Source organism: Amblyraja radiata, chromosome 13, assembly GCF_010909765.2.
Source record: "Amblyraja radiata isolate CabotCenter1 chromosome 13, sAmbRad1.1.pri, whole genome shotgun sequence".
Lineage (NCBI taxonomy): Eukaryota > Metazoa > Chordata > Chondrichthyes > Rajiformes > Rajidae > Amblyraja > Amblyraja radiata.
The window spans coordinates 32,437,660-32,464,558 of NC_045968.1; the positions used below are offsets into that span (position 1 = coordinate 32,437,660).

General features: G+C 43.2%; 1 protein-coding gene across 1 annotated transcript in view; it reads right to left on the reverse strand.

The window, feature by feature from the left end:
- ephb1 (EPH receptor B1) overlaps positions 1 to 26,899 on the reverse strand; it is a 413,679-nt gene that overhangs the window by 250,712 nt on the left and 136,068 nt on the right. The window contains exon 3 of the mRNA XM_033031666.1: positions 7,259 to 7,940. Coding sequence (XP_032887557.1) covers positions 7,259 to 7,940 — 682 coding nt within the window. The remainder of the gene's footprint in view (positions 1 to 7,258; positions 7,941 to 26,899) is intronic.

Here is a 26,899-nt window from a genome sequence, read left to right on the forward strand (position 1 = left end):
AAAGAATGAGGTCATCAGGTCATAAATGACAGGAGCAGAATTAGGCCATTTGGCCCATCAAATCTGCTCCGCCACTCAAGCATGGCTGATCTATCTCTCCCTCCTAACCCCATTCTCCTGCCTCTCCCCCCAACCCGACACCTCGGGTTGATTAGGACTTGATTCCTGACATTGGCCAAGTGTGAATTTCAAAAGTATTGAAGATCTCAACACTAAATACTCAAAGGTGGAAAGATTGGAACTTGTAATTAATGCTGACATTTGACAGTGGTACTTATATTTAAGAGGGAGTTAGATGTGGCCCTTGTGGCTAAAGGGATCAGGGGGTATGGAGAGAAGGCAGGTACAGGATACTGAGTTGGATGATCAGCCATGATCATATTGAATGGCTCGAAGGGCCGAATGGCCTACTGCACCTATTTTCTATGTTTCTATGTTTCTATGTTAGGGAGTGCCACACTGTTTTTGGTACAGCTTTAATGCATAAGCATAACAAATACTAGGAAATGTTACCAACCTCCTGGCCAGCTGACATCTCCACATACTATTACCCAGTCATTCTTCAGATTAACAGTTTCTAGGTCCTTGTTGTATGTAAATTAATTGCTGTATTTGTCATACAGATCGGGAAGGTATAACTTGTGATATGCAAAGCAAGTTCATACCAATATGGAAGCCAGGCTTTAGATGTCATATTTACACTTAGGTTTGGTATTTTAGGAGGCTTGTTGTTTCCATTGAACAATGATGTAGTCCTCCGGAACGGTAGAGATGAAATAAGAAAAAAATAGAAAGGAAGTACTTGGTTAAAATTACTCTTGTGTGATCTGAAACAAATCTGCTTTTGCTACAATCTGTTATCATTGAATCCTTGAGTAGATATGGAATCAGGTCATTCACCACACCCATCAACCACCCTTCTACACTAATCCAATTTTATTCTCCCCACATTCTTGTCATCCCTTCCCAGATTCTACCTCTCACCCACACTCCAGGGAATATATATAGCAACCAATTAACCTACCATCCTGCACATCTTTGGGATGTGGTAGGAAACTGGAGCACTCTGGGCAAACCTTTCCAGTTACAGGGTGACGGCTTCTGATCAGGCTCCCACAGAGCAATATTGGCACATATGAGGATGAACAGATTTGGAGGTAATCTTGTGAATTGGGATTCACAATTCATGATGTTGGAGCAGTTCATGGAAATAAAGAAACATGTTCAAATTGGGGAACACAAATTGACTGATGCCACCAAAGATTTGTAAAGGGAGAGGAGCTATTGTGGGGATTTCTCAGCTTGTCACCACATTCATTATTGGTTTGAGACATTAAAAATGAGAATGTTTATTCAAGTTCAAAAACAGCAATAAACCAGGAGGCACGCTTTTGTGTGTGGACGGGAGATGTTATAAAGGGTTTTTGACAGTTCAGTAAGGGGATAAAACCGGGCCAATATGGGGAATTAAGATATCCTCCAATTTTGGATCTAAGAAAGATTGGATCAGAGTGCTTCCTTATGGATGAGTGATTTAGAAATTGTCATACTAATAAGAGAGTTAGAGGTCAATGTAAAATCAGGTACATAGGAAAACTGGTAAATTCAAAAGGCTAATGAATGATCGTGTGAAAATAGGAAGATGCTTTAATTACATGGACAATGTGGAACATTGGATATTCACCACCCCGGTAACGTGCCCGTAAAGTGGCGTCACAAGTCAAGAAGGCTTTTGGCATGTTGGCCTTCATTAGTCAAAGTGTTGAATTTAGAAGTTGGGAGGTTATGTTATAGTTATGCAAGACATTGGTGAGGCCACATTTGGAGTATTATGTTCAGTTGTTTCACCCTGTTTTAGGAAGGGTGCAGTTAAGCTGAAAAGGATGAAGAAAAGAATGTTGCCAGGACTCAAGGGCTTGAGCTATAGGGAGACCAAGGCCAAACGCAGGCAGGTGTGACTAGTGTAAATGGAGCCACTTGGTCAGCTTGGGAGAGTTGGGCCGAAAGGCCCGTTTTCTACACTGTACGACTATAACGGCGTCATTCAACTTCCGCCTGATAAATGTAAAATTAGAGCAGTCAACCAGACAAACTTTTCACGCTGGAATTTCCGAAACCATCTCCAGGAATAGTAACGTACAGTTTCAAAGCGTGGAGCTGTCAGATTATTATGAGGTGAAGGAAAGGGAAACAGAGTCAAGGAACAAAGGATTAACTGAGCCGAGGTACAGACTAGCCCTGACCTGACTCAATGGTGGAATAGGCATAGGGTTAAGTGGCCAACGTCTCGTTGCACAGTCTTCTCCTTATGTTATTTTATTTACATGAATCCTTCTATTATTCCCTCTCACCCTTCCCCCCCCCCCCCCCCCCCCCCAAAAAAAATGTTCAGTGGCCCTTTTAAGGGAAGCTCAGGCACTTTAATTGAATGGAATGTTATGTACTTAAACCTTGAGGTCGCAGCTCTTCGGAGTCAACACACCAAAGGGCCCAAACGCCTGCCTTGTTTAATATCTAGCGGCTGCATTAAAATCACTTCCTGCGTGCCAGCGACGAGCACGATTTGTTTTTGGGAGGGAAGTGGGAGCTGTGAAAAGGACTTGACTGGGCTGATCATACTTAATGGGGGAAAAACCATGTCAAAAAGGCTCACAAAATGCTGTTAAAGCAAGTCTGTCAGCCGGAGGGCATAATTACAGTATGTGATAACTGTCAAGTCAACTGAAGGTACAAAGAGTTTCTGTCTAGCAAGTGAATGCATAAAAAGCAATACTTGCATAACTGTGCAACTTGACAAGTGTAAGAGGACCTGAAAAGAGTAATAACATATTCGTTGCTTTGCCTCATTCTGTGTTCAGAATTGACATTAGCCTAATTTACTCTCCAAATGTAAACCCCGATATGCAGGCAGTGATATTTTAGTACAACTAGGCTGCAACACTCACCTTCTTGGATTATATTAGTGCAGCTGTACCTTACTGCTAGTCAAATTACACCCCATTGTATTTATAGTGCATTTTCAAAGCCTTTCACAGGACTGAAACATCAGAAAGGCAGGTCAATCGTTATTTCAATGAAGAGGGAACATATCCTTGAAAGATTATATCTGAGCCAAGTAGTTTCTTCAACTCAGTCCAAGGGACTGTGTTGCTCAATGCAAAGCTGTACAAATGGGACAGAGGGAGGGGGCAAAATGGCTCATATCAATTATAGGAAGGATTGACAAACCACTACCCTTGGGAAAAAGTGGTGCAGCTGAGGTTATTTCAGAAGAGATTAATACTGAACCACAATGGTTACCACTGCATCCAATTTGCTCAGCACTATGTAGCCTGTAGGGTTATACAGTGTCTGCAATACTCAGTTAATTTGGAGCATAAGCACACACACACACACACACACACACGCATTGTGTGGGGATTATGTAATATTTCCCACCTTTTAACATTTGTGATAATCAAAGCATAATAATTTCCTGAACAAATCCTGTCCAAACCGAATGACTAAAGAATAAGAGCTAAAGGAATAGGCTGAAAAATAGGAGTTCCACTCCAAGGACTACTGGCATAGGAAGGAGCAGTGTTTACGGAACATAAATGTGGAGTATAAGCTGATTAGAAGACAAAAAAGTGCTGAAGTAACTCAGCAGGTCAGGCAGCATCACTGCAGAAAAAGTTTTGGAGATGTTTTGGGCAGAGACCCTTCTTCAGACGCAATTTTTTTTTTTTTGGGAGAAGGTAGAAGTGGGCCGTGCTGCGCTGGTGAATGATGAGGTTGGAAACTGTGGAGGGCAGATCACTAGAGGTGATGAAATCAGAGATAGTCCTGGAGATAATGGCCAGGCGCTCATCTGTGGGGTTATGGTCGAGGGGTATGTACGGAGACGATGGAGAGCTAGCATCTGACCTAAGCATGGCCGAGGTCAGTCCGGTGTGTGGCCCAATGGATTCCTAATAAAATTCACGGTGCATAAAGAACAATTGAATGAATTACAGGCAAGGATAGATTGGTGACTGTCAGGACTTGGAAGTAAATGAATCAAGAAAATTGTATATAGGAAAAAAGTCATATCATGGGGAAGAGAAACAGCACCAGTGATTACGAATGAATTTACTTCTGCAATAAGAAACCGTATCACTATTACAAGTAGGCAGTTAAAACATTATTGACAGAATTAGGAACTAGAGGAAGATTTCATTTTGCTGTGGGAGTTGTGTGTCTAATAATATTTATTTAATGGCAGTCATTATGCAATTGAGTTTAATGTGTTTGAAAGGAAGAATAGTATTGTGGCAGAGTGAATCTGGATCTAGGTAATGCAGAGTTACAATACAATACAATACAATACAATTTATTGTCATTGTCATTTGAGCCTCAGTGAGGCTCAAACGAAATTCTGTTTCCACAACCATACAAAGACAATTCCTAGACATACACACAATTTAGTTCACACAAACATCCATCACAGTGGACCCACTGTGATGGAAGGCAAAGTCTTTTCTCTCCCCTGTTCTCCATGACTCTCCCGATGTCGAAGCCCCAGGCGGGCGATGATAAGTCCCACGGCCATTTTAGGCCGTGCCGGGCGATTTACGGCCCCGCTCCCGGTCTAGAAGTCTCGAAGTTGGAGCCCCCGGCGGGCGCTGGAATGTCCCACGGCCATGAAGCCGTGCCGGGTGATATATGACCCCGCTCCAGGTCGTTCCAACCCCGCGACACGGGCTGGAGAAGTCGCGTTGCGGGAGCTCCGGGAAGCGGTCTCTCTCTCCCCTCGGACCCGCGAGCTCCCGATGTCCCAGTCCACCGGACCTGCGGCTGCGTTGCTGGAGCCTCCGAGCCTCAGGAGTCGAGTCGCAGCAGCGAGTCACCACCGCTCCCCACGCTCCGAGGCCGGCCAGCCCCACGATGGTGAGTAGTCCGCAGCTCCGCAGCTCCGCAGTCTCCCGAGCCCCCGGGTCGTTCAGGCTGGAGGCCGCTCCACGGTGCTAGGCCCCAACGACAACGGAGACCCGACAGGGAAAAGGTCGGATCTCCCAGACAGGGAAGAGATTTTAAACAGTTTCACCCTCCCGCCCCCCACATACACATTTAAATGTGTTTGAAAGGAAGAATAGCATTGTGGCAGAGTGAATCTGGATCTAGGTAATGCAGAGTTCAATTGGATGAGGCAAAAACCATCTACAATAAAGTGCACAAATCTGTATGTGGGTAAAATGACAGTACATCGTGGGATGGGAAAATAATCCCAAGTGATGAATAAAGCGATCTTTCAATCAATTCAATGAGGAACAAGACCTCTCATTGCACTTGGGTAGCTTACAACCCAATGTTATAAAAATTGATTTGTCCAATTTCAGGTTAGACACACCATTCCCCACCCTCCCACGTCCACGGTGTGCTCAAACAGTATCTCTCCCACGCATCCTGCTTCATACCCCTCCTCCATAAACTCATCTCCCTTCCCCAAGTTTCATATTTCTATTTTATCCCTCCCTATCCCCTTACACAGATATCCCTTTCTCCAGTTTTACATTACATTTGGGCGGCATGATGGTAGTTGCTGCCTTACAGTGCCTGAGACCTGAGTGCTTGTCTGTACGGAGTTTGGACATTCTCAACAGTGACCTGTGTAGGTTCACTGAGATATTCGGTTTCCTCCCACACTCGAAAGACGTACAGGCTTGTAGGTTAATTGGCTTGGTATAAATGTAAATTGCCCCTAGTGTGTGTAGGATAGTGTTAATATGTGGGATTGCTGTTTGGTGCGGATTTGGTGGGCCTAAGGGCCTGTTTCCACGCTGTATCTCTAAACTAAACTAAATACTCCTTCTCTACTTATCGGACACTCTTCACTGAAGGGTCTCGACCAGAAACATCACCCATTCCTTCTCTCCAGAAATCCTGCCTGTCCGGCTGAGTTGCTCCAGCTTTTTGTGTCTATCTTTGACACCCTTTTATCTTCTTTTCACTCTCGCCATTGCAGCTTACTTCACTTCAGTTGCTAACCAAACCCTCTTCATCTGTATCCACCTGTCATATCAGTCTGAAGAAGGGCCCCCGCCCGAAACGTCACCCATCTGTGTTCTCCAGAGATGCTGCCTGACCTGTTGAGTTACTTTGGCACTTTGTGACTTTCTTTTTAAACCAGCATCTGCCTTTCCTTGTTTCTCCATCTATCCCTCACTTGCCAGGTTTTGCCCCACCCCCACATCTCTCTTCCTGCTTTCTCCCGCCTATTCTACGAGTCTGAAGAAGGATCCTGACCCAAAACGTCGTCTGTTCATTTCCTCCAGGAGATTCGATGTGTACAAGATGGTGACTGGTTTAGATGAGCTAAATAGGGAGAGGCTGCTTACATTAGTAGATAGACCAGGGACAACGAGAAGGGCAGAAGATACAAGCGAGGGGGCGAGATCATTATCCGCAAGAGCCCTCCATGTCGAATCAGATGAGCACATAGAAGGAAACAGAACAAAAGGATGGGTGGGACGGTGGAAGTTGAACTGATTTGATTACTCCACAGGGATCCAGAAAATAGGAATACAAGAAATTGAAGCTGAAGGCCATTTGACCCCCTCATTCCTGTCCCACCATTGAATACAATCACGGCAGCACCATTTTCTAGCACTATCCCAGCTTCCCTTTAATACCCTCATGATCCAAAATCTCTCAATCACTATTCGGAATATACTCATCAACTGACTTCCACAGCCCTTATGGGTTCAGTATTTCACCATTCTCTGGGTGAAAAAAAATATTCTCATCTGTTTTGACCTGCTGATTCCTTATTTTGAGATCGTCAATCAAGGTTCCACATTGCAGTGGTTTCCTCTTGCATATACCTCTGCCTCCCTGCATAACATTGCTACATATGGACATTGCCAAACTGTATTATAAACCAGATGGAAGCACAACAGTCAGTGGAGCAATATAACGCGTATGGTATGGCAACAATGTACTAAACAAAGACACATAAGGAGAAAGGAGAGGTGTCAGCTCATTACTAATCACTAATTTAGCACCAGACAATCCAGTGGTACTGAGCATCAAGACAGTGACACGGTCCCAGACTGATTGGCCTTATGGTGAGAGTTGTCAAAACAAAACTGGAGCTAAATCTCTCTTTGCCATCCGAGAGTGGACACCATCAATTAGACTAACACCAAAGGATGGCAGGAAAAGGTGATCAGCATGGATACCACCTCACAGGGGCAAAGGGAGGCATGGAAACAATTGAGGCTGTAGAAAGGGCACTCACCTCTGCACGACGTGGTCTTTTCTGGCTCGTACCCTGCCTTGCAGGTGCAGCTGCCAATAGGCACCATCCATTCTCCGTCCCCGTTACAGTACAGCTTGATGGGCACGTCCACTTCCTCAGCGTTCTGCACACAGGTGCCCTTGGCAATGACCAGCGAGGTGCTCTCTGTGCCCGTCATGGTCTCTGCAAAGGTGGCATAGTTCTGAATGATACTTGGACACGTCTTGTAAAAGACACGAACAGAGAGCAAGGACATGCAGGCGCCATAGTCCTGGAATGCCAAATAAAATCCATTCCTGCTCAGTGGTCCAAAGCTACGGATCTCCGTGTTGACCTTCATCAGCCTGCCACCAAAGTCAACCTGGGAGAAGCTCTCATCGGCAGCGATGGTGTCCACTTTGAGATAGGGCATCTCTGTCCACAGGGTAGCACCTTTCATGCTCAGTCCAGAATCGGTCTCATAGTAATACAGGTTGAATGTTTCTTTACAGGAGCCTGGGACATTTGGGATGCTGCTGCAGTCACGCACCGTAAACCTCATCTCCACGTAAATGCGCTGGGCTCCACGCCGGTTAACAAAGGTGGTCCACAGCCAGTTGTTCTGGTTGGACTCAAAGACATTGCACACCTGGTAGGTACGGATCGTGTTAAGATTCTCATCGTAGCCGCTCACCTCTTCCCACTACAAAGCAACAGAAAGAGACAAGAACACAGGTCATTAATTCAGCATTATCAACATCTGGGTTGAAAGCTCCTTAGGTCTGTACTGAACACTGAAACACACGCTCAGAAACAAGCTCCTTGTCAAGTGTCTCGTTCAAAAAGAGATTTACCCGTAGGGCCACGTTTAATGTGGGAAGACATGACCACATCTTTTGTTTTTAAAAGCTTCGCTCAGATTAAAGCATAAATCCTGAAAGAGGATTATCTGGGGACACATCAGTATTTTTCCATGTCATCGCTGACATTTTCCTGCATGAAAGTTTGCATCTCTAGGATTTCCACATGAAAGCACAAATCCCAAACATTCAGTGAGTAATCTAGTGTTATTTCGCCCACAGCCCTCCTTTGCTGGCATCCTCACGACCTCCAACATGGGGCACGAATATGCGGCTGGTGACGTGGAAATTCACAAATATAAGATGTTTAGTCAAGTTAGAGTCATTAGTGTACAAAATCATGAGAAGAATAGATTGTTAGATGCACAGAGTCTCTTGCCCAGAGTAGGGGAATCGAGGACATAGGTTCACGGTGAAGGGGAGAAGAATGAATAGGAATCCGAGGGGTAACCTTTTCACACAAAGGGTGGTGGGTGTATGGAACAAGCTGCCAGAGGAGGTAGTTGAGGCTGGGACTATATTTAAGACATTTTAAGAAACAATTAGACAGGTATATCGATAGGACAGGTTTGGAGGGATGTGGACCAAGTGCAGGCAGGTGGGACTAGTGACATCTTAATGATCCTCAGGATCTGATATGCTTGAATATGAACTCCCTCAGTCTTCTAAACTCCACAGATCTGTTTAGCCTCTCTTAATAGGACAATCCTCTCACCCCAGGAACGGGCTTGGTTTTGGACTTCCTCCAATGCTACTATATATTTTCCAAAGTAAAGGAACCAAAACTGTGCTCATAATAATAATAATAATAATAATAATAATATATTTTATTGTCATTGCACGTCAGTGCAACGAGATTTAGTATGCAGCTCCAACCGATGAAAAATCATCGCTCCAACCTCATCATTGCAGATGTGGCCTCAACAACACACGTGTAAGTTGTAACAAAGCTTTCTTATTTCTAAACTCCTTTGCAACAAATGCCAATATGCCATTTGCCCTCTTAAACCTGCCTCTAATCTACAGAGTACATTGGTAACTCCAATCTAGCCAGGAGGCACGCCAGAGAGCCTGATGCCAATGTTTTCTCATCTTCTGTGTGGGCAGGGTCAGGTATCGTAGTGTCCCTATTACATCTCAGAAGGTCTTGGCCACATTCAGCAGCATCGATGCTTCACATGGAGTTGTTAATGAAGTCAAATATTCCTGTGAGATGATCTTATGCTAATGCAGAGCCAAATGGAGAGATTCTGCAACATGGTTTTAAAGAGAATCTTGGTGGAGGAAACAAAAGTTGCTTCAGAACTCAATCTGAGTGCCAGAGAAGACTAGAATTGGAAATGGCCAGTAGGCCTGAGGGTCACAAGGCTGCAGAAGATGGGAGATGAAGGATGTACAGCCAGTAAGGCATTTCCAAACTCACCAAGCACTGAGTGCTTATGTGATATACCCAGGCCCGCCAGTGTTCTCCATGTGGAAAGTTGCTATAGTTACCCAAACGGGACCAAGTTAACATCAACACCAGACACAAGGTGCTGGATCTCTGGAAAACATGAATAGGTGACTAAAATCTGAAGAAGGGTCCTGACCCGAAATGTCACCTATGCGTGTTCTCCAGAGATGCTGCATGACCTGCTGAGTTGATTCAGCATGTTGTGTCTCAGTGAACCAGCATCTGCAGTTCCTGGTTTCTACTTTTAACATTAACCCCAGCACTGAAATACACAATGCAAAAAAAGGATAATTGAGGGCATACATATTCATGACAGTTTCATCACATAATCACACACAGGAACTTCTTTGTGTTTCCAGGAACATTCTGGCTTATTTTGGGATTAATAATTTCAGAGAATTCCAATTGAACGCCTTTCTCTCACAGTCAATGAAGTAGCCTATGCCTGTATATTGTATGTGTCTTCACATTGTGTTTTTAATTTTTTGTCTTTGGAGCGAATTCTGTCTTTAATTTGTGTATTGGTGATGTCCTTATTATTTATTTTACTCCGACTATATGTTTTTTCTCTCTTGTTAATTTCTGTAAGGTGTCCTTGAGACTTTGAAAGGCGCCCGCAAATAAAATGTATTATTATCATTATTGTATACAACAAGGCAAAGACCACGGACCACCGTAAGTTGATTTGTAGAAAGTGACATTCGCACCACAAAAGTGTCATACAATGATCTCCACCGAGAAAGTCTAATCACCTACTCTTAAGTACGGCAGTCCCTCACCATCACCATCTTTGAGACCAGCCACATAAATGCTTCTCGAACAAAATCACCATGTCTTCCATCCCATACAAGCTGTAAACATTTTTGATCATGCTATACCACCATCAGCTACGCCTATCTCTTTATTCCGTGCTGGGTTGTAAGTTTCCAAGCGAAGTATGAGCAGCTTACAACCCAGTATTATGAATATTGATTGATATTGAAATGCAGCTTACAAGTCAGCATTATGAATATTGATTGATATTGAAATATTGAAATCGAACTTCAAGTAACCCTTGCATTCCCTCTCTCTCCGTCCCTCCCCCACCCTAGTTGGCCTATTAGTTTCACTGCATCCTGCTTAGTTGCTGGCTTTGATTTGTCCTTATGCATACCTTTCATTCATTTGTTCTTTGTACCTTTTCATATCTCTAATTTCCCTCTTCCCTGACTCACAATCTGAAGGGTCTCGACCTGAACGTCACCTATTGCTTTTCTCCAGAGATGCTGCCTAACCCGTTGAGTTATTCCAGAATTTTGTTTCTACCTTTGGTGTAAACCAGCATCTGCAGTTCCTTCCTACACAACCTGGCCCTTAATGTTAGCAAGTCAAAAGAGTTGCTTGTTGACCTCTGAAAGCGAGCGGTGAACACAACACTCTCCTCATCGACAGAGCAGCTGTAGATATGGTTGACAGCTTCACGTTCATAGGCATCCGCATCACCTGCTTCCTGACCTGGTCCTTTTACACTTATGCAGTAATCAAAACACACAGCGGTGTATTTACATGTCCACAAAGATTCTCTGGAATTTCTACAGTTGCATTATGGAAAGCATTCTGACAGGATGCACTTCAGCCTGGTAAGGTAACTGCTGTGCATTTGAACACCTGAACCAAAGCGATGAGCTCAGGCTGGTCCATCGCGGGTTCATCACTTCCTTCCATCCAATGTATTTTCATGGTGCATTGCATCGTATCAGGAAGGCTGCAAGTATCACCAAGGATGACTGCCATCCTGACCATACTCTTTACTCTGTTCCCTCTTCTACTTTATCAGAGAAGATACAGGAACTTGAAAGACCAGGCATCCAGGCATCACCTCTTTCACATCCCATTCCTAAATATTCTGCCACATACCCTTACTCTTTACCTTATTTGGTTATTACATTATTTTATTGGTTTTTTTTCACCACTTCAGATTGCACTGGAATCTTTGAACCATGCTGTCTTGTTGAATTTGTTGTTACATTTATCATTGTCATGTAGACTGCTTACTCTATGAGCTTCACGCTAACACGGAATTTCATGCACCTTGATGCGGATGACAATAAGCTAATCTAATTTGAACAAATACCATACCAACGAGAGCAGGCCAGAGGCTGGTTATCCTAACTTGCTGACAACCTAGAGCCCTTCCACGGCCCAGAAGGCAGGGCAGAAGTACGATAGATACTTTCCGTTTTCCCGGACAAGCGTAGTTCCAAAAACTGTCAAGAAGCTCAGTAACATCCAGGACAAAAAGCCGACTTGATCAGCACCACATCCCTCCACCACTGGCATACATGGCCGCAGGGTGTATCATCTACAAAATGCACCACTTACTAAAACACAGGCCCGCTCTCATTTGTTCTGTACCTGATTATATCACTAGTTTGCCTCACCCTTGACTCTCAGTCTGAAGAGGGATCTCAACCCAAAACGTCACCCATTCCTTTTCTCCAGAGATGCTGCCTGACCTGCTGAGTTACTCCAACATTTTGTGTCTATCTTCTGCTCTTAATAGCATCTCCAAAATATTTGAACTTCATCATCAAGAAAAACAAGGGCAGCAAGGGCTTGGGAACACCACCTCTTGGCAGTCGCTTGGGTCTAAATCTTGGAATCTTAAGCACCTTAAGCTGAGGAAGCACCTTCACCAGAAGGAATGCAGTGGTTTGAGATGTTAGCTCAGCACCACCTCTCAAGGAGAGTTAGGGTTGGTCAAGGAATTCTGTCACTGCTAACGTTGCCCAGATATAAAAATTGAATAATTTTTTTTAATCTTCCATCATCGGCAGAAACCCCGGTACAATGTCTGCTTCCTGCAATACACTAGCAATCGCTCACTGAGTTCACAGGGTAGAAGAGAAGCTGCAGCTCTCACTTGGGCTTCTCCACAGTATGAATAATTTCATTTTAAAGCGTTATTGTTATTTGTTATGGATGTTCCATATATGTCAATTATGCCAAAACTTAAACAGTTATAATTAAACTGTAAAACTATTTAAATCCAATAAATATATTAAGTCATATTTAATATAATAGATATGGCTCATGTTTCTGAGAGCATTTAACGATCCTTGCAACATAAAATACATTGAAGATAACAGAATTGAAGGTTATAAAGCAAATATAATCAGCATCCAAGCTGCCATGCATACACATTGCTGATATATGAAGATAAAATTAGAGTCAGTCATACAGCACACGAACAGGCACTGCAGCCTAACTTGTTCATGCTAACCAACCTGTTCATTACAACTGCTAGTCTCATTTGCCTATATTTATCTATTATCCTTCTTGACCCTTCCTACCCATGTACCTGTCCAAATGATTTCTTCTACCCTGGGGAAACAACAAGGTGTCCATTCGCCTTATCTGTGTCCCTGATGATTTTATATACCGCTATAAATTAATTCCTCAGCATCCTACACTACAGGAATCCTGGTGATTCTTTTCTGTACCCTTTCTAGCTTAATACCATTCAATAGCACACCAATTACAAGTCCACAGAAAATCCAGAATACCGTATGGTCTTACCAATGTCTTAATGTCTTATACAGACTGTAGCCCGACACCCCAACTTCTGTACTCAATACCCACACCAATAAAGGTAAGCATGCCAAACACCTTCTTCCCAACCTTGTCAAGTTCTGGACCATACCCTTCAGTCTCTTTACTCTCAACACTTTCCAGAACCCAACCACATACTATTGAAGTCTGGTTTGACTTACCAAAATGCATCAGTTCACACTTATCAGAGTTACATTCCACCTGCCACTTTTTAGCCCACTTCCCGGGTTGATCCAGATTCTTTCGTAAACTTAGATAGCCTCATCACCGTCCCATATACCACCAATTTTGCAGTCAGCTACAAATTACCCAACCACAATAATTACATTGTCATCCAATTATTTGAACATAGATGATAAACAACAGGAGACTCCGCATCAATGCCTGCGGCACTAACTGGTCACAGGCTACCAATCAAAACAACCTGTACCACCCTCTGACTCCTTCAACTAAGCTAATTTGGCTTAGTTGGCTGGCACACCCAGGATCTCATGTGATCTAACCTTCCCAACTGGTCTACTATACGGGACCATGTCAGCGGCCTTGTTAAAGTACACATAGGTAATGTCTAATGCCATGCCCTCATCTACTCTCTTGATGAACTATATCAGATTCGTGCAACCCGACTTCCTATGCACACACCCATGCAGACCATTTCTAATCAGTTCTTGCCTTTTCAAATACTGGCAGATCCTATCCCTCAGAATCTCTTGCACCTTCATCAGAAGGACTGCAGTGGTTTAAAGTGATGGCTCACTGCCACCTTCTCAAAGACAATTCTATCTGGGTGATAAATTATGGCTTTGCAAATAAGCCCTCAATCCTGAAAAATGAATTCATAAAAGCAAACAGTATTTGCTGTGTTTGCAAACTCTGTGAAGTCTTGCTTGGAAGGCAAAGCTGGAAACTCTCCAAATTTCTCCGAGTTATTAAACACATTTTATCAATGGGAGCTGTTGTTACGTGTGCTGTAATCAGGGTTCGTGACAATGCACATGAGGTGCTCTCTTCCACCTACCTTCACAATAATACATAGTTCATAGAACACTACAGCACAGGAACAAAACACTTTGGCTTGCAATGCTTGTGTTGAACGTAATACCATATTAATTTCTAGTCCTATGCATGATCCAGATCCCTCCATTGCTGCATATACATGTGCCTGATCTTAAAGTTATGCTCTCTAATCTTTAACATTTCCACCCGAGGAAAAAGGTGATGGTTGTCTACCCTATTCACACCTCTCATAATTGTATAACTAGATTATAACTAGACATAATTATAACTAGATCTCCCCTCAACCTCTGATGCAGCAGAGAAAACATTGCAAGTCTATCCAATCTCTTCTTCTAGCTAATACACTCTAATCCCAGGAGCACCAATACTGAAATGGCTATCAAAGAAATATGTTCAAATATTTTTTTAATTACCCTAATTTAAAAATATACTCATGATTTTTTTTCTTGCATTCACAAGGCAGTGCCCAGAGTTAGTCAAAGAGTCAAGGGGCTGTGCAGCACAGAAACAGGCTCTTAGCCCACCTTGTCTGTGTCGACCAAGTTGATATTCTGGTCTGGTCCCCCCTTGCCCACATTATCTCCTCTTAACCCTTCCTATCCATAATAGAGTCTTTAAGTCCCTGAGAATTCAGAGCAATCCTAGAATGCCAGTACCAATATGAGAAATCTTATTGCTGCTTTTTCAGTTACAAATCAGGGAAGAAATTCAAGATTACCAAGGAGGGTTAATGGAGGGAAAACTATTAGATTTCTTTGTGTTTCAAAGCAAGAGTGCCACCAATTGAGCCAAGCAGTATGCCTTACCTCCCATCGGCTGTGACAAATGTTGGCCTGATCTTTTCCATGCATCTGAATCATTCCCAGAGCACCACAATGAGCCTATTTCATTCCCTATTCTTCTGCCCTGCCCATCAGCCAGCATTAGTTGGCAATTCTGGGTTCAGTGTTCTTTGTCTCACTCCACGTCAAAGGAGAGAATTGAAAAACAATGTTGGAGCCTGGAGGATTGCCAGGCACACAGCATGCACAAAATGAAATTCTAATTATAAAAAGCCGCACTGTTAATCTGCTTTTCACTCAGACCACTTTCCCGCTTTGCAAAGGAGCTCACTTAAATTCTCTAAACAGAGAGGGAGAAAAGCACGGCTCAGTTTCAGAATCAGCAATAGGTGGGGTAATATGGAGGGGTAATATGGAGGGAAGGGGCAGGGAGTAAACATCACCAAGCGAGGGAAGTCGGGAACAGAAGAGCAGAGGGAGAAAAATAAAACCAGCAAACAGAATAGAGGGGGAAACAGAAACAGAGAAGAATAGAACAGAGAGATCAAAGGGAAACATATGGATTGGTGGCTTTGGAGATGGATTGGAGTGGAAACAGAAGAGGACAGATGGATTGGAGTGGCTTTGCAGGGAGGGATAGCATAATATCTCAACGGTACAGAAGCCAGGCTCCTGTTTCTCCTCTGCTCATTCTTTCATGGAATATGTATGGCAGAGTTGATATTTAAAATTATGTCTTATCACCATTTAGCATCCCAAGATAACCCTTCACCTCCACAATGAGACACTTGTATACATATCATGCCAGTTAGCAGGAAATAACAAACATCAGTCACTGGGTGCCCTCTCATTAAGCAACACTCGCTGTCTCTACTTAAGGTTTATTCTTGCATTCACTGCTCTCCAAACATGTAACTTCGCAGCTTTAATGTGATTTTTACGATCTATCAAGGAATTATGCTGCGGGCTGTTCCAACATTTTTTTTCATCTGCACAAAGGAATTAATCACAGAGCTTTCAGCCAGCACAATCTTTTATTTATTTATTTCCTGCGCAATTGAACTGTTTGTTTTTGCTGAGCAATTAATGTTAATTTGCCTGAAATCAATAAGTGCTGTTCCGCAGCTGCCGAGGAAAACACAGCGAAGCTAATTTTGTTTTAATGACAACTGCGAAGAACATATCGATTGTGTCTACATTTTGGCAAAGATAATTGTTCTGGCAAATCAGTGATGTTCAGAGAGTCCTGCGCATTTTCAATTAAATCTGCATTTATTGTCATCTACTCTCTCCTCCTGCCTATACCACAGCAAACATTCATAGAAAGCCTTGATGGCCACTTGGATGATGACAAGTCCTCCCCAGCTCAAAACCAGCTTGGAAAATTAATCCAGAGAACATGTGTGTGGGAAGGAACTACAGATGATGATTAACACCGAAGATAGACACAAAATGCTGGGGTAACTCAGCATCACTGGATAGAATGGGTGACGTTTCAGAAGAAGGGTCTCGACCCAAAGCGTCACCCATTCCTTCTATCCAGAGTCAGAGCAAGTGTGTGCTTGGTTTATCCTCTGCTGAAGGAGGCACTGCGGTTCCGATATGCCATACATTCCTCTCTAGGTTGCATAATCCAGGCTGGCATGGAGTGGAGTACTGAGGGAATGCCACCCTGTCAGACACACCACCTTTCAGACTTTGTATTGCACCTGTATCTTGTTGCTCAGTCAGCAGGACACAGACAGGCGGGAGATTTTAATTTGTGAAAAAGATCAGAAGGACCAAGCCAAGATATAATTTATCCAGAGGACGACAAAAATGCTGGCGAAACTCAACGGATGAGGCAGCATCTATGGTTCAAGTTCAAGTGAGTTTATTGTCATGTGTCCCTGTATAGGACAATGAAATTCTTGCTTTGCTTCAGCACACAGAACATAGTAGGCATTTACTACAAAACAGATAAGTGTGTCCATATACCATAATATAAATATATACACACATGAATAAATAAACTGATAAAGTGCAAATAACAGATAATGGGTTATTTATAATCAGAGTTTTGTCCGAACCAGGTTTAATAGCCTGATGGCTTTGGGGAAGTAGCTATTCCTGAACCTGATTGTTGCAGTCGTCAGGCTCCTGTACCTTCTACCTGAAGGTAGCAGGGAAATGAGTGTGTGGCCAGGATGGTGTGGGTCTTTGATGATACTGCCAGCCTTTTTGAGGCAGCGACTACGATAAATCCCCTCGATGGAAGGAAGGTCAGAGTCATTGGCGACCATTCGGGTCGAGACCCTTCTTCAGACTGATGTGAAGGTGTGGGGGGGCGGGAAGAAGAAAGGAAGAGGCGGAGACAGTGGGCTGAGGGAGAGCTGGGAAAGGGAGGAGAAAGCAGGGACTACCTGAAATTGGAGAAGTCAATGTTCATACCGCTGGGGTGTAAACTGCCCAAGCAAAATATGAGGTGCTGCTCCTCCAATTTACGGTGGGCCTCACTCGGGCCATGGAGGAGGCCCAGGACAGAAAGGTCGGATTCAGAATGGGAGTGGGAGTTGAAGTGCTGAGCCACCGGGAGATCAGGTTGGTTATTGCGAGCTGAGTGGAGGTGTTGGGCTCGGTTCGAACCATCCGTCGGGGCGATTGAAGCTCCCGCGTCGGGGCGATCGTAACACTCGGGTCAGGGCGGTCGAAGATCCTGCGGCTTGGAGTTCCCGAAGTCGGTCTCTGACCAGGGGCCGCAAGCTCTGTGATGTTAAGTCCGCAAGCACCCACAGTTGGAGCTCCGAGGTTGATCCCTGGCAAAGTAATCGCGAGCTCTGCGATGTTAAATTCCCATAGGCTCCTCAAGGTGGAGCTCTGAAAAGGTGGTCTGCAGCAAAGGCCGCCAACTCCTCGATGGTAGGTCGCAGTGCGGACGGATATACGATACAGGAAAAAAAAAATTTGCATCTACAACGAGGTAAGGGATTCGAAAAAGTTTCCCCCAACCCCCCACCCCCCACATAAAACAAGCTAAAGAACACTAAAAACATACATTTTACACATACTATTAAAACAAAAAGAATGAAGGGACAGACAGACTGTTAGCAAGGCAGCCATTGCTGGCGCCGCCCAGTGGTCAATTTTACGGGAGTAAAAATTAAAAATGTACACAAAAGTTGAGGTCAAGGACGAGCGGACTCATGTTTTGGTTGCGAGACTGTCAGAACACCCTCCGCCGTCCCATCCTCGACCGTCGGCGCCCGTGACCTCGACCACCATTGCCCGCCCTAGACCTCGACCCCTTACTCGATCGCTGGTCTCCTTCTCGATCTCGACGACACCCTTCTCGACTGCCAGCATCCCCCCCCCCCCCTCCCCCCCAAACATCAGCCCAACTTACTCATGCCGACCAAGCTCGCATTTGACCCATATCCCACCAAACCTTTCCTATCCAAGTACCAGCTATTCACTGCAATTTTACAGACACATGAGAGGCAACAACAACAAAAATAAATATACAATGAATTATCATAAGGTCATAAGTGATAGGAGCAGAATTCCGCCGTTTGGCCTAATCAACACCACCATTCAATCCTGGCTAATCTATCTCTCCCTCCTAACCCCATTCTCCCACATAACCCCCGACACCCATAGTAATTAAGAATCTATCTATCTCTGCCTTTAAAATATCAATTGACTTGGCCTCCACAGCCTTCTGTGGCAAATAATTCCATAGATTCACCACCCTCTGACTAAATAAATTCCTCTTCATGTCCTATAGGTTATTCTAAGTAAACTAGAATATGAATGTGGAAAGTATGTAGAGCAACCCTAGTAGTGCACAGTTAAGGGGGAAAAAAACAGCAGTGCACAGTCGACAGTGGTTCAGTGCTGAGGTAGGGCACCTATAGCTCCTGTTACAGAAGTTGAACCCAAAACCTGGGAAGAGGTCAGCAGGTGATAGTGTGGGCAACTAGATAAAGGTGTTCAGACTAGGTGTGTAACTACAAGATTTGGAATTATACTGTGTGGAAGTGTCTAACACTGAAAAGGAAGTCTCCAGCTGCAAGAAACCAAATCATTACATGGAATGTTTAGCAAAAGATCCAGGAGGGAATGGGGCCATTATAGTGGGGATGGCTCAGAGTGGATGTGCAGCCCACCTGAGTCTTCTGCATAATATCTGAAGTATAACATCCATTAGGGACCTGTTGCCCTACCCACTGGCCTGGATGAGTTCATTCATGCCTTGTGATTCACTGCATGTAGAACTTGTCTCAAATTACTTGAAATGACCAGTTCTGACGGGTTTACAGATGACACCGGCCAGGATGGTCCATCTTATTCATCCTCTGAGTTTTGCACCTTCACTTCCAGAGGCAGAGCTGGTCTGGTTGCTGCGAGGAGACCACGGGATGATGGGAGAAGGATCATTGGACATTGGACATGATCCGACCACCTTCCTCAATGAGCTCCAATGCACCACTGACTCTACAGATGCCAACCACTAGACCAAACGCTCCTTGGACAACTTCAGTCAAAGTTGAACCCACCAGCCCCCTCCCAATCTCCATACCCACCCTTCCAATCTACTTGTGCAGTCAGCGATCATGGGCTGCCTTCGTAAGAAATGGTAAAAAAAATGTTGGTAGGTATGTGCTGTGTGTGTTTGTGTGTGTGCGTGCGTGTGCAAGTGAGCGGGAGGGAGTGATATGTTTGCATGATGGAACAGCTGTAAACATGGCTGAAGTTGTGCTCAAGAGCAGGCCCTTCAGCCCCACAATGTCCACACTGAACACGATACCGTTAAATTAATCTCCTCTGCTTACACATGTCTATATCCCTCCAAAGATAGATACAAAATGCTGGAGTAACTCAGCGTAACAGGCAGTATCTCTGGAGAAGGAATGGGTGACGTTTCAGATCGAGACTAGACTGAGAGAGTCAGGAGAGAGTGAAACTAGAGATATGAAAAGGTGCAAAGAGAATGTAAGGTGTGAAAAGGATAGATCAAAGCAGATGATGTTCAAGGAAATATAGAATGGTCCGTTGTTGGCTGTGGGGAAGGTGACAACGAGGCTCACAAATATTAAAATTAATCAGGACAATAAAAGTAGTTGGAAAACTAGGACGGGGGAGGGACCGAGAGAAAGGGAAAGGAAGGATTACTTGAGGTTGCCTCTATGTGGCGACTCTTTGTATGCCAAGGTATACAAAACTATGCACCTGACTTGTCACATGTGACAATAAAATCTATCTCAATCTCAATGCAATAATAATACTAATGAGGTGTAAGCTGCCCAAGCAAAATATGAGGTTCTGTTCCTCCAATTTCCTCTGTCCTGGGCCTCCTCCAATGGAGGAGGCCCAGGACAGAAAGTTTCAGTATGGGAATTGGAAGGTGAGTTAAAGTCCCTCCATTCCCTGCATATCCATTTGCCTTTCAAAAAACCTCTTACTGTAAATGCCACTATTGTATCTGCCTCCAACACTACCCATGGTAATATATTCCAGGCAGCCACCACTCTGTGAAAAAGACTTGCCCCCCACACCTTTCAACTTTGCCCCTCTTACTTTCCCTCTAGACTTTGACATTTCCACCCTGTGAAAAAAGTTCTGATTATCTACCACATCTATGCCTCTCATAAATGTATACATTTCTATCAGATCTCCCATCGACCTCTGACGCTCCGGAGAAAACAATCCAATGTTTTTCAATCTCTCCTTTTAGCGAATACCTTCTAATCTAGACAGCATTCTGGTAAACCTCTTCTGCACCCACTCCAAAAACCTCTACATCCTTACTTTAATGAGGTGACCAGACTGAACACAACACCAAACGTGACCTTCCCTTGCTGTTGATAGGCAGGGTTATCTGCAGAGTGTTTCCAAGGACTTACAGACCATTAAATGTTCTTTAATAACACAACCTTCTGAATGTCTCCATCCCTTTAAAAACATTCAGTTTCATATTCCTATGAATAATATACTTCTGACACCTGTCCAATTGCAATAATTACAGAAATATATTATGGCAGTTTAGAGCCACTCACTCCAAACCTTTCATTCTGGTTGGCGAAGGTCAGTTCCTTGATGGTTTATGCCAATGAATTGAATGTATTTTTGGTCATTTGCAGGGAAAGCAATGAATATTGTGTTTCTACTGTGTTGCTGTTTCATCGCATTGTTGCTCACTTTGTAATTTAATAGAAAAATTAAATCAGGCAGGTAGTTATATTGTTTGATACATTCGTAGTGATGCCTAGGCACCAGGAAACGCTTCCAGGGGCTTTCAAATCATATCTCCGCAGCTCCACATTTAAATGAATCCCATTGGAATTCATGGATAATTAAGATTGCTTCCGTTGCATTTTAATCCTGGGATTCTGCAGTAAAATTATACCGATTTTCAAAATTAATTTATTAGCAGCTATGACAAGTTCCTCATTGAGCAGGCAATTTGAGTGCAGCTTATGTATAAAATGAAAACGTACATCTCTGTACATCTTTTTCAAATTAATTCCCTCAAAATGCTGACCTTATTAATTCACTATTTGTACTGAGGTCAGAGATGAACTGTACACTTCCACTTTCTGGTTCTCACTGAGCAAATTAATCAAGTTCGAAGTAATTAATTGTTCATGTAACTTTTACAATTAGTATTGGTCCCAGGAAGTTTTGACGGGGTGTTGGGAAGTGTTCAGTTTAAGTGAGCCCCTTAATCTCAGTGCAAGTTTTAATTATTGCAGTTTTAAAAAATAGGCGCCGACAGTAATCACTTGCTAATGGAACCTCTAGGTCAAGTTTGTTAATAGAATATATCAGCCACTTTAATCATTATTTACTTAAATGAGGTTAACAGTTCCACAGCATCAAAGGAATTAAAGATGATAAAAAAAAAGACCATTGAGTTTACTTTTTACCATCTGGCAGTCAACAGTAATGGAACGATTGATTAATTAAGGAACTATAGCGGATGCTCAGCACATTCATCCCAACTAAATGCCAGCCTTTTATTCCATCTTCACAACACCCCGACACCACCCCTAACCTACCACTTCCAACCACCATTATAACCTCACATGCCTCTCGCCTTCTTCGGCTTGTGTGACAATCCTTAAATGCATCAAATTAATTTAAGTGAAACAATGTTTATTATTGCAAAATAACACATGATAGTACAGACAGAGGCCATTTGGCCCCTCATGACTGCTTTGCCATTCCGTGAGATCATGGCTGATTTTAGACCACAGCATCTCTTTCCAGCATTTACCGCACCAAACTCGATTTGTTTAATAACTAAAAACCTGTCCTGAATATATGCTTTCCCCAAGCGTCTTGGCTGGACAATTCCAAATGTTCACCATTTACTGGGCAACTAAAGTTCTTCTCATCTCTATATTATTTGAGATGGTGACCCTCTGATTCAAGAGAGTCTGACAAGGGGCAGCACCATACCTGCATCTACCCTGTTAAGTCCCACAGTTTAAAGCACTGGTATGACCCCAAAAGGAATATTGATACCGTTTTGGTTGAGCTATCTAAGCAAGGATATACAGTGCATTCAGAAAGTATTCAGGTCCCTTCACTTTTTCCACATTATGTTACGTGGAGACCACTTACGAGCATGAGAAAGAGTTACGAAGACCTCCTACGACCTCATGGCGACCATGCTGCAAGTATGAGTCAAGGGCAAACTCAGCATAGGTCGCCAATTAGGTTGTGAAAGTGGGACAGGGGCTTTACAGAGCTGCATCATGACTTCCTGACTCTTGCAATGTCCCTAGCAATGAAGGTAAGCATACCATACGCTTTCTTTACCACCCTATCTGCTTGTGCTGTCACCTTCAGTGAGCTATGAACTTAAACTACAAGATCTCTCAGCACATCGATGCTGTTACCATCGATGGTCTTGCCATTAACTGTATACACTCCCATTACATTCAATCTCCTAATGTGCAAGACCTCACACTTGCTTGGATTAAACTCCATCTGCCATTTCTCCGCCCATTTCTGAAGCCGATCTCTGTCCGAATGTATAAAAGTCTTGTGTTATAGAATCATACACAGGAACAGACCGTTCTTCACACTGAATGCATGCTGACCACATGGCGCCCATTTACACTTGTTCCATTTTAATCTCCCAACATTCCTATCAACTTCCCAAGGTTCCACCACTAACCTACACAGTAGGGACAAGTTATGGAGACCAATTAACGTACAAATCTGTACATTTTTGAGATACGGGAGAAAACGGAAGCATCTGGAAGAGACCCACTTGGTCACAGGGAGGATATGCAAACTCTACACACAGCATCGGAGGTCCGGATTGAACTGAGTCTTTGGAGTCGTGAGTGAGCAGCTTTAATCAACTATGAACATTGAGGAACCAGGGAGTCTGCAAAAAGACCTGGACAGGTTGGGAGAGTGGGCAAGGAAGTGGTAAATGCAATACAGGTCAGTTATATCACTTCTTGTTACCAATCACTGCACATTCAAATTCACCAGGACATTGCTGGGGTTGCAGGGCTTCAATGACGGAGAGGGATTGGATATCCTGGCTGTGTTTCCACGGGAGCGAAGGAGGCTGAGAGGCGACATGATATAAAACATTATATGAGGCATAGATAGGGTAAATAGCCAGGATTTTATTGCCATGGTAAGGGCATCAAAAATAAGTGAGCAGAGGTTAAAGGTATAAGGAGGAAACATTAAAGGGGATCTAAGGGGAAAGTTATTTTTCCACAGAGAAGGGTTGATATCTGGAACTCGCTGCCAAAGGAGGTGGTGGAATCCAACAAAATCACTGTGTTTACAAGACATTTGGACAGATATTTAAATAGGCAGAGTATATGAAGAGCATTGTGAGTAAATGGGATTAGTGCAGATGGGGAATGTCAGCATGGATGTGGTGGGCCAGAGAGCATGTTTCTGTGCTCTACAACTCTGCAACTATGACTAGGTACCAGCCTTCCCTGCACTCAACCTCATCGCCAACAGCCTATTCACGGATCACCATGGCCCTGGTCTGCTGGACTCTCTCCAAGAAGCTCATCTCCCTCTGTGGTTCTCTCCAGGGCCCCTAAAAAAACAGTCTCTTTAATTTCCCAGCTTTTTACCCTTGTAAAATGTTTTCATACCAAAAGTCCTATGAAAATGTAAACTGATATTTATCAGATAACAGCAGCTCAGCTGATAGTCTTTGCAGCCAATTCTGAACTGATGATTTGATGTTAGGCAGGCAATGTAAGTCTGGACCACCAGGGAAAGGAAGCTGATTAAGTGTGAGAGAAACAAAATGAAACTACACGGTCGACTGGAAGCAAAACTATCAGCACAGGTTAATAATGAGACTGATCAAACTACAGGGGTTTTGCACATATTAAACTTACTAAACTCTGTTTAAATCCCTTTTTAATTTAAGTGTCAGACTGCGCCCAGGGAGTAGCTCTTGCCCTTGATACAGAGGATGTGGGATATATCATATTCCAAAGACGACACTCCAAACTGATTACAGAAGTGGTGAAGAAGTTGACAGCCTGTTTGTGGATGAATAGAAACAATCCCATGCCAGCACTATAAGGACAAGAGAGTAAAGGATTCCCAATAACTATGGTGGCACAGCGGTAGTGTTGCTGCCTTACAACGCCAGAGACCCGGCTTCAATCCTGAACACGGATGCTGTCTGTCTGTACTGAGTTTGTAGGTTCTCCCCGTGACCTGTGTGGGTTTTCTCTGGGATCTCCGGTTTCCTCCCACACTCCAAAGATGTACAGGTTTGTCGGTTAATTGGCCTGATATAATTGGAAATTGTCCCTAGTGTGTGTAGGATAGTGTTAGTGTGCGGAAATCACTGGTTGGCATGGACTCGGTGGGCCGATGGGCTTGTTTCCGTGCTGTATCTCTAACCTATACTACTTATTAATCGATTTGCTATTGGTGTGCAAATTGGCTGTTGACATTTGCTGCATAAGAGCAGTTCACATCATATCACCTTAAAGATATTGTAAAAGGTGTTTAATTTGCTGACAGTGTGTACGGTTGGCTTTCTGTCACTTCCTAAAGTCTCACTGTAAGGTGGTGTAATACTATTTATCCACTGAAACTTAGATTGTCATGTGCTATCATTGGATATCTCAAAACATTACCAAATGATCATTATTTTAAACTGTTGTGCAACCAAAAATGTTCCACCCCATTAACAATCCAAATCTTGATTTTTAGTGTCCTGTTTTGCTCAAAATGCTTCCTAAAACACATGAGAATGTATTATGCAAACAGCTTGTGTAAATCTTTTTACAGATAACCACAATACTCATGACCAGGATTTGGACGAGATTCAATGGAATTGTTTGTAACTGTGCATTAGGCAGCTTTAAGATAATACCTTCAGTTCCCTCTTGATCAATTAGAATGAATGTGATATTAACCAGTTTAACCACTTGCCAAAACAGTTTTAAACTCTCAGCTGTTATAGAGTCATAAAGTTCATGCATCATGGAATAAGGCCCTTTGGCCCAACATGTCCATGCCGACCAAGCTGCTAGTACAACTGCTACAACTTGCCTGCCTTCTCAGTTCAGCTTTCAACTGGATCTATTTTAAGCACCGATTTAGACTGATTGGGGCAATTTCAAGCTGTCCTTGCTTAGGACAATGGACAACATTATATGAGAAATTTCCTGAAGCTGAATGTTGACTTTGGAATTGTCTACCTCAGATGCTAAGATTGCTCCATCATTGAAGTCAGAGATCAATGAGGTTTTGCATCCATGAAAAGGGAATTGATCAGAGTCACGGGACCCAGATAATTACATCAAACAAAGAGTCTTATAAAGTTACCAGAAATGGCATAGAACACCCAAAGTGCTGTAGTCTTCAGTTTGGATTTCAATCTGAAACATCATCTCCAGAGATGTTGCCTGACTTGCTGAGTTACTCCAGCACTTTATTTTTAATGCAAGATTTCAGCATCTAGAGTTCCTTGTGTATGCCAGAAATACCAATAAGCTTTGAGGATGTTGAGTATAACAGAACTTGGCAAAAGAGATATGAGATTTTGATGAACACCAGACAGAATGTGAGTAACATAAAAATGTTAAAATCTTTAATAGGTCTGTAAAAGTGAAAGAGCAAGTGAGGACAAATGTTGGGCACTGCCACGGAATGGCAAATTAAAAATGGGGAATAAGGAAATGAGAGAGGAATTGAATTATTTTATGTCTGTTTTCACAGAAGAAATATCTGCCAGATATATTAAACAATCAAGGGTTCAGATCAAATTCAAGTAGGTTTATTATCGTGTACACCAGGCTGCAATGAAATTCCTTGTTCATATGAAGCTGACAGAGTAAACAATATACATGGTAATGATAGATACAACAATTAATGAGGACAAGTGCAAAAGCAGCAGAATGTTGCATGATTTGTACCGCAATTTGCAGAGGACAAATACTGAATGAAGTAGAGTCAAGTATGTAGCAGCACCTCTGGGAAGTGGTGAAAGAGGCGATGGATTCAGTAGTTTAATAGCAGAATTGATAGGAAGTTGTATGTACATTTATGATTGATCATTTTTCAATATGACCAACTTCTCTTGTGCCATTTTTTAAAAATGGGTCACGTTCAGCCTGGCAAGGCTTGATGCTGTGTCCAAAAATATCCAAACTATAACAATGGTTCAGATAAAGGGATCAAGTGTCTCCTTGTAAAGTATCCTAGTTTGCTCACATTATAAAAATAAAATGGATGACTCCAAAGTGTATGGATAGGCTGAATGAGTAGACAAAGAGATGCAGATGGAGTATATTGAGAGGATTTTTTTCCCCATAGATTCTGACAACATAGAAACATAGAAACATAGAAATTAGGTGCAGGAGTAGGCCATTCGGCCCTTCGAGCCTGCACCGCCATTCAATATGATCATGGCTGATCATCCAACTCAGTATCCCGTACCTGCCTTCTCTCCATACCCTCT